General features: G+C 51.6%; 1 protein-coding gene across 13 annotated transcripts in view; it reads right to left on the bottom strand.

Moving 5' to 3' along the window:
- Positions 1-1,439: 1,439 nt before the first annotated feature.
- hspg2 (heparan sulfate proteoglycan 2) overlaps positions 1,440-7,992 on the bottom strand; it is a 78,393-nt gene continuing 71,840 nt past the window's right edge. For 12 of the 13 annotated variants that reach the window (XM_076983853.1, XM_076983857.1, XM_076983855.1 and 9 more), the window contains 10 exons: positions 7,739-7,983; positions 7,362-7,533; positions 6,847-6,969; positions 6,031-6,087; positions 4,744-4,819; positions 4,552-4,630; positions 3,040-3,110; positions 2,857-2,940; positions 2,161-2,264; positions 1,440-1,914 (listed from right to left, as the gene is read on the bottom strand). In XM_076983853.1, the coding sequence (XP_076839968.1) occupies positions 1,742-1,914; positions 2,161-2,264; positions 2,857-2,940; positions 3,040-3,110; positions 4,552-4,630; positions 4,744-4,819; positions 6,031-6,087; positions 6,847-6,969; positions 7,362-7,533; positions 7,739-7,983 (1,184 nt within the window). In that variant the 3' untranslated portion in view covers positions 1,440-1,741. The remainder of the gene's footprint in view (positions 1,915-2,160; positions 2,265-2,856; positions 2,941-3,039; positions 3,111-4,551; positions 4,631-4,743; positions 4,820-6,030; positions 6,088-6,846; positions 6,970-7,361; positions 7,534-7,738; positions 7,984-7,992) is intronic. The other variant, XM_076983860.1, reaches the window with a different exon arrangement.

Below are 7,992 nucleotides of genomic sequence, written 5' to 3'. Positions count from 1 at the left end.
ACGGGAGAGGTCGTCACTACTGAACCGCGCACCGCTGTATCGTAAACCCACCTGCGGTACCTGCCTTCAGCTTCACCTCTCGCCATTCACCATCGACCGGACCTGTGGCCACCGAGCGCCGCAGCGGGCCACACCACAGACGGATCGCTGAGGCTTCTGAGGGCACGCGTGATGACACCCGCAAAGACACGAGGCGTTTGCTCACGCACACGGGATGACAAACCGTTTAGGCATGAGCACATACGCAGACAGAAAGGACAGACATGAGACCAGGCTGACACAGGCACACAGACGTATGGACAGACGCAGACATTTTTATTCTCAGGTGGATAACGAGTTTAAGTCTCTTGAATAAAAAAAAAAGACAGCAGACACACAAATAAACAACTATTGGCACAAACAACATAGAGACACACAACCCTTTGGTGTGACTGCTGGAAAAAAAACATACAAATCTTTAAGACCTAATGAAACATAAGCAAGCTACTCTAAAATGTTTCTGAAAAAAAGTTCTTTCATAGCATGTTCTCTGAATAAATCTACGGTCAACACATTTGAGATCCACTCAATGAATTTCGGTTCTAGAAGTGACAGTATTTGTTTACACGTAAACGTTCCAGTCCGTCCTCAGAAATTAAACTCCCTTACCATCTACACATCTAAAGAAAAGATTCAGTATGTTACCTGTGGGCTGGCACTGAGCCAAACCTCTCTTACTGCCTTGACGTACATCACACATGAGACACACCTCGGCCAGCGGCGGCTTAACATCAGAATCCATGTGAATTAAGCACCATTTTCTTACACACCAGACAAAAGAGGTTACCATACATGGAAAGTTGATGCTTCTCGTTTTTAATATAAACGGCATGTAAAAAAAAAAAAAAAAAGAAAATTTCTCCCAAAGTTTCCTCATGTCAGTCTACGATGCTTTTATTAACTTTTTGCCACCAACTTCACCTGAGATGTGCCGTGAAGCCACCTAAGACCGACGGTCTTCCCAGTGTACACAACCCCCCCTCCTCCCCCAGGTCCCAGTGCCCCAACACTCTTGGCATGCTCACCCACTGGCCTCATGGTGCAGACAGGGATTGAAGGCTATGGAGGCTTCAAGTATTAACACAGCATGGCCAAAGCTTCAGACACACATTAGGACCCAGGAGCACCCCGAAGAAGAACAGACAAGCAGGTTACGGTTAATAAGCCCCCCCCCCACAAATATATAATATAGATTTATATATCCATATGTATATAAATAAAAAGTCAGTGCTGTAAAAACATCTCCATAGGATCTGACCCATAGCTGAAGGGTTTTCTTCCTTAGAATTTTTTTCTTTTATTTTCATGACTAAAAACATCAACACTACTATGTAAACTGAACGGAAAATCTCACGTTAAATCGTCCTTCATTGAGCATACAACACTGAGAACGTGAACACTGGTTAATAGCGCTTAGATGGTTTTTCTCTTGTCTTTATAGGTTTTTTTTTTTTTTTGGTTTAATGCAACACAAAAGTAAATGATCCATTTTGTGGTTTATGGGGGTGTTTTTGGCAGCAGTAAGGCACCAAGGAAATATGTCAGTGTGTGTGTGTGTGTGTGTGTGTGTGTGTTTATAGCCTGTAATACAATGAAAACCATTTACTGTCCAGTAGATGTCTGAGAACAGTGTCTCTTTCGCTGTATTTGTGAGTGTGTTTAGTTTTGCTCAGTCTCTGGGTGGTGTTGTCGCGGAGACGGTCTACGACAGGCAGCGCTGCACGTTGACGCCCTCCTCCGCGTGCACCTGCAGATCAATGGGCGTGGCCGGCTGCTGGCCCGGGTGGGCGTTCAGCAGAGACAGGTTCTTCACACAGCCCGCGATGCCCGAGCTGAACTTGCCTCCGGTCAGCACGGCTATGTCCGGAGCACCGCCTGTCCCCACGGCCACCCCCACAGACACTAATCAGAACTCATTTGCTCATTGAAATAACACAGAACACTGGCCTAGACTTTAAAATGAATAATAACTATCGCTCATGCGGTCTAGGAACAGAAGTGTGTACTTGGATGAAGGTAAGATGTATAAAAGGTTAAAAGGCTGTGATTCGGTGAGGGAGGACGCTCTTCCAGAAGAGTCTCCTCTCCGTGCTGCAGGCCATCAGGTAAAGCCGTGCTTACCCACGTATATGCTGCCTTTGGTGTTGACCATGACGCTCTTGCCCTGCGACTGTCCACGTCGGAGCGTCCCGCCATCCACCTGGACGTAGCCCTGCTTACCTGTCCTGTTCACGACAGCAAACACAACCCTGAGTTTCTCTGCAGGACAAATAGTCTCCGTCATCTTCAGGAAAATGCACAAACTTGTAGGGACCTGCTGAGAAACGTCACTTCTGGAGACAGAGGGTTTAACTGGCATAGGCACACTGCGTGAACCAGAGTGGAGGGGAGTTGAGAGAGAGGGAGAGTGTGTGGGAGGGGCTTGTGTGAGAACGGGCTTGTGTGGGAAGGGAGAGTGTGTGGGAGGGGCTTGTGTGGGAAGGGGAGTGTGTGGGAGGGGCTTGTGTGGGAAGGGAGAGTGTGTGGGAGGGGCTTGTGTGGGAAGGGAGAGTGTGTGGGAGGGGCTTGTGTGGGAAGGGGAGTGTGTGGGAGGGGCTTGTGTGGGAAGGGAGAGTGTGTGGGAGGGGCTTGTGTGGGAAGGGAGAGTGTGTGGGAGGGGCTTGTGTGGGAAGGGGAGTGTGTGGGAATGGGCTTGTGTGGGTGGGGCTTGTGTGGGAACGGGCTTGTGTGGAAAGGGGCTTGTGTGGGTGGGACTTTTGTGGGTGGGGCTTGTGTGGGTGGGGGAGTGTGTAGGAGGGGCTTGTGTGGGAGGAGTACCTGACTGCGATGATCTTGTGCCAGTGTCTGTCATCGATGCGTTCTCTGGATACGACCTCTGCCTCTCCACTGCCCAGCTGGTAACTATGGGCAAAGGACGACGGCAACGAAATGACAGCAATGACACAGAAACAAGCGACAAAAGGAGAGCTCTAAAAGACAAACTAGTAAACGGCGTCTCACCTGAAAACCAGGTGTCCATTTTGTATCCCAAGACTTATGAAGTCCTGGCCTTTCCCCTGTTCTCCCAGTTCCTGCAAAGCAAGTTGTGAAGGAGAAACACTGATGTCTCAGGGACTCCCCGTGAGAACAGGCTGAGAGTCTGATGTCTCAGGGACTCCCCGTGAAAACAGGCTGAGAGTCTGATGTCTCAGGGACTCCCCGTGAGAACAGGCTGAGAGTCTGATGTCTCAGGGACTCCCCATGAGAACAGGCTGAGAGTCTGATGTCTCAGGGACTCCCCATGAGAACAGGCTGAGAGTCTGATGTCTCAGGGACTCCCAGTGAGAACAGGCTGAGAGTCTGATGTCTCAGGGACTCCCCGTGAGAACAGGCTGAGAGTCTGATGTCTCAGGGACTCCCCGTGAGAACAGGCTGAGAGTCTGATGTCTCAGGGACTCCCCGTGAGAACAGGCTGAAAGTCTGATGTCTCAGGGACTCCCCATGAGAACAGGCTGAGAGTCTGATGTCTCAGGGACTCCCCGTGAGAACAGGCTGAGAGTCTGATGTCTCAGGGACTCCCCATGAGAACAGGCTGAGAGTCTGATGTCTCAGGGACTCCCCGTGAGAACAGGCTGAGAGTCTGATGTCTCAGGGACTCCCCGTGAGAACAGGCTGAGAGTCTGATGTCTCAGGGACTCCCCGTGATAACAGGCTGAGAGTCTGATGTTTCAGGGACTCCCCATGAGAACAGGCTGATGGGGCACCTGTAGAATGGTCTAGGGTCTAGGCTGAAGTCAAGTGTGTATGCAAATGCTGTTGCTCAGAGCAACAGAGGAGCAACTGCTGCTCTGACCACATCCCTGACGATCATTTTGGGCATGCATGAATAATTCATTAGAGACTCATTAAAATGCAGGGTGGGAGTGTTTTTGTTCCTTAAACACTTCATATAACTGGCCTTTTGATGATAGATGGGACTCGTTAAAAACGTATACCATAATATATTATGGCATTCGCATCACATTTCTTGCAGTTGTGATAATGAAGAGGTAATGTTGCACGGATGCATCGTTACCTGCCCCCGTTTATGGGGCGGGGTGTACGTGAGTGTGGCTGCCCGCTGAGAGAGAGGGCGTATATGTTTGTATGCTGCTGGTGGATGCCCGGGGTGGGTGTGGCCTCCTGGGGGGAGTGGGGGGGGGGGGGGGGGGGGGGGGGGGGGGGGTGTAGCTGTATGTTAGTGCGGCAGGTCAAATCAGGCCATATGCACATGCACCCCCCCCCCCCCCCCCCCCCCCCCCCCCCCCCCCCCGATAACTAAAAATATCATCACCTGTGCACAAGTTGTGTCTAATCTAAGAGGTGCAGAGGTCATAAGGCAGAGGTCAGAAGTTAGCTGAGGTAATGGAGCCTTTGGCCAACGACCCTTTACATTTTTTAAGACGCAAAAGTGTGAAACGCATGTGCACATGCAGGGGGCGGGGGGGGGGGACGGGACAGTACGGGTCAGGACGGGTCCGCTCGAGAACCTACCACTCCCTGCCACAGAATAAGGCCGTCTGGAGATGCCGTGTTTATCTCCAGCTCGATGGTCTCCGGGGAGTCAGGACCACTGAAACCACCCACAGAGAATTTCAGAGGTCAGTAGCTTCAGGACTGAGGTACAGTACACTACACCGTGTGGAGCATCATGGCCAGGACGGGACATGAGGCTGCGGGACCCACCTGCGCGGGAACATTGGTTTTGGAAGAGCGAGGTAGCTGTCGTCATGGAAGTACGCAGCATACTGTACTGGGGAATCTGTCAGAGAAGCACAGGTTTGAGTTTACACAGCGCGGGATGCAGTCAGACTTCTGCTATAGTGCCCCCTGGTGGAGTAACCCAGGAAAGAAAGAAAGAGAAATGGAATGGAATGCCCCATAAAGCATAACATTTCCTGTTTGCATTATTTGACCAAAAAAAGTACATTTAAATGGAATAAAATAAAAAGGAAAAAAAATCGAATAGATTTCAAGCAAACTGATAACACCAAACATTCAGAACGACATTCAGGTTGAAATTAACGATGACATTCAGGACGAAATTCAGGACGACATTCAGGTAAGTGAGAATAATATACAGTTGCCGATCTTATTGGTGCCAAGCCAAAGCGTTCAGATTCATTCTCCGGATACTCCAAACAAGCTCTTCAAAAGAACGCAAAGATCCAGGCACCAAAAAAGAAAACCAAAACCCCTCAAGCCCCTCCCCCTTCACCACACGTTTGGCCCTGCCCTCTCCTGCTGGGCGGCGACAGACATGTATTTGTTAGTAATGGGTCACGTGCGGCGACAGCTTCTCCCCTCGTTCTCCAGGGGGTTCTGGTGGTGGGGGAGACACGGGTGGCACAGACAGGCGGGTCGGTGGAGGGCGGCGGCAGCAGGGAGGGGAGTTGCGGGGTGAAAGGTCGAGGCGAAGGGCAAGGGGTGAAAGGTCGAGGTACAGACGAAACGAGACGCTCCTGGAGATGCTAAAGGGGAATGCTAACGCCCACAGAGGCTCCCAGCTCAGCCGTCCCTACTCCCACTGCTAAAGGACACGTGGTCCTCAGTGTCTCAGGCTCAGCTATATGTGAACTAAACTTCTCAAGACAATGAAAAGCAGGTGTAAGTGTTGACTGAAGGCACAGAATTCCCCTTGCTCAACCGCACGGTTGACGTTTCTCGGGAGGACTCGGTGTAGTGCAGGCGTGTCTTCCATTCATTACTATTTATTTCTTTCAGAGCTCCGTTTACATAAGCCTAAGAACACAAGACTGGAAACAGACGATTCTTTTGCTGAAAGACACTCAATTTGCTGAAGTATAACACCTTAAACGTGTGTTTGCTCATTTTAAAATTTCCTGTTACTCATTTGTTTGTTTGTTTGTGTTTGAAGGGTTTGGTGCGCGGGGTTAGAGGGTCTGATCCCATGAAAAAATCACATGGTCCTGGTTAGTGGGCGTGGTCAGGCAGGTGAGCCGCGTACTGTACCGTTAACCGTGCCACCATCCGAACTCCACGGCGTCTCCACGACGACGGCCTCCTGCCCTGTGTGTGCGGGATACAGCCACGAGAGTGCACGCGTGAGACAACACGGACCGCCACGTGAGCATGGCGCGAGTGCCGGCAATCACAGGGAGCCAATCACAGCTCTCCAAACAGTCCCGCTCACGCTAGCTTACCATGTCGAAGTTGCATATGTGCGAAACCCCCTTTAGTCAGGGGGCAAAGGTCAACCCTCCACCATCATGTGAGGAAAACTACATTCAGGGGCATTAATACACCTGATAAAGACATCTCTATTATTACATTCATTATCTACCGGCTAACATGAGAGAACAGGCAGCATGTGGTCTCTGCGTTTCCCTGTGTTAATCCACTAAACAGCAGTGGAAACGCAATAAGTCTACACACACAGCATGTACTGTGGTCTGAGGTTCTACCTGTAGGGGGCGCACAGCTGTGAGGTTTGACGTTTCTCCTCCCCACGCACCAATACAGCCTGCACTGTCAGGCACAAAGACCAAGACCAACAGCCCAGGACCTGAGCTACAGCAGGTCTGTTAGAGCAGGGAGTGTGTGGAACTACAGGTGGAGGTGTACAGGTGGGGGTGTACAGGTGGAGGTGTACAGGTGAGGGTGTACAGGTGGGGGTGTACAGGTGGAGGTGTACAGGTGGAGGTGTACAGGTGGAGGTGTACGGGTGGAGGTGTACAGGTGGAGGTGTACAGGTGGAGGTGTACAGGTGGAGGTGTACGGGTGGAGGTGTACGGGTGGAGGTGTACAGGTGGACATCGCGGGACTAACCTTCCTCGCAGAAAATGCCTGTGTAGCCCAGGGGACACACACAGAGGCCACCAATACAGTCTCCACCATTCTGGCAGTGAGAGGAGTCGTGACAGGAGTCTCTCATCACCTCACAGCGCTCTCCTACACACACACACACACACACACACACACACACACACACACACACACACACACGAACGCACACACACATGAACGCACACACACACACACACACACACACACACACACACACACACACACACACACACACACACACACACACACACAGCAAGTCGTCATGACCTTACATTTAAAAACCACTGTTCTTAACAGCACTGTCATACAAGCAGTGGAAGATAAATGAATAAAGTACACGTGAGTGTGAAACACATGATTCGAATCGTTTGCACTCATGATTACGCCTCTGTTTACATTTGAGGTGACACGGGCAGGTATAGGAGCGCACGATACGCCTCGGCCAATCACAGCCTCCGTTACTGCGTAGTGTCCAGGTGTGAGTGGTGCTGTCTCACCCTCGTATCCGTCCCTGCAGAGGCACTGGAACTCGTACTCGGCCGTCGACAGGCAACTGCCACCATGTAGGCAGGGCCTGCGGTCACAGAGACTCTCCTCCTCACACTGGCGGACGGAGCGGCTCTCCACGAAGCTGTAGGACAGATCCACCTTCTTCCCGTTGATGGACACCTGCAGTCACAATGGCCAGAACACTCAGAACCCGGACTAGAACCCAGACCAAACCCAGCACGTCCCACCAGTAAGGGATTTAACGTAAATAAAGACACGTCTCTTGGTCTCCGGGAGGTCTGCTGCTTTCCAGCTTAGGTGATCAGTCCATCTTTAGCTTCAGTGCTGGAGCAGCTCATGTATCTTCTCTGAACATTATGTGTACCTCTCCGACGCAGCCTGCGAACATCTCGCTGACGTTGGCGGCCTTGGGCAGGACGTCCATGCGGGGCACGCCTCCCAGGAACATGGGGGTGTGGATGTTGAGGCCCTGGGCCTTGCCCGGTGAAGACCTCCTGATCTCGCGGGCGTGGTCCACCTTCAGAGAGCCGTCCTTGCCCTGGCGCTCGGCGGCCACGCGGTGCCACTGGTGCAGCGAGACGGGTTCCTGGCTGCGGAGGACGGCTTGGCCTGCACACA

This window comes from Brachyhypopomus gauderio, chromosome 21 (genome assembly GCF_052324685.1).
Source record: "Brachyhypopomus gauderio isolate BG-103 chromosome 21, BGAUD_0.2, whole genome shotgun sequence".
Taxonomy (NCBI): domain Eukaryota; kingdom Metazoa; phylum Chordata; class Actinopteri; order Gymnotiformes; family Hypopomidae; genus Brachyhypopomus; species Brachyhypopomus gauderio.
This window is presented reverse-complemented; position numbering and strand designations above follow the sequence as displayed.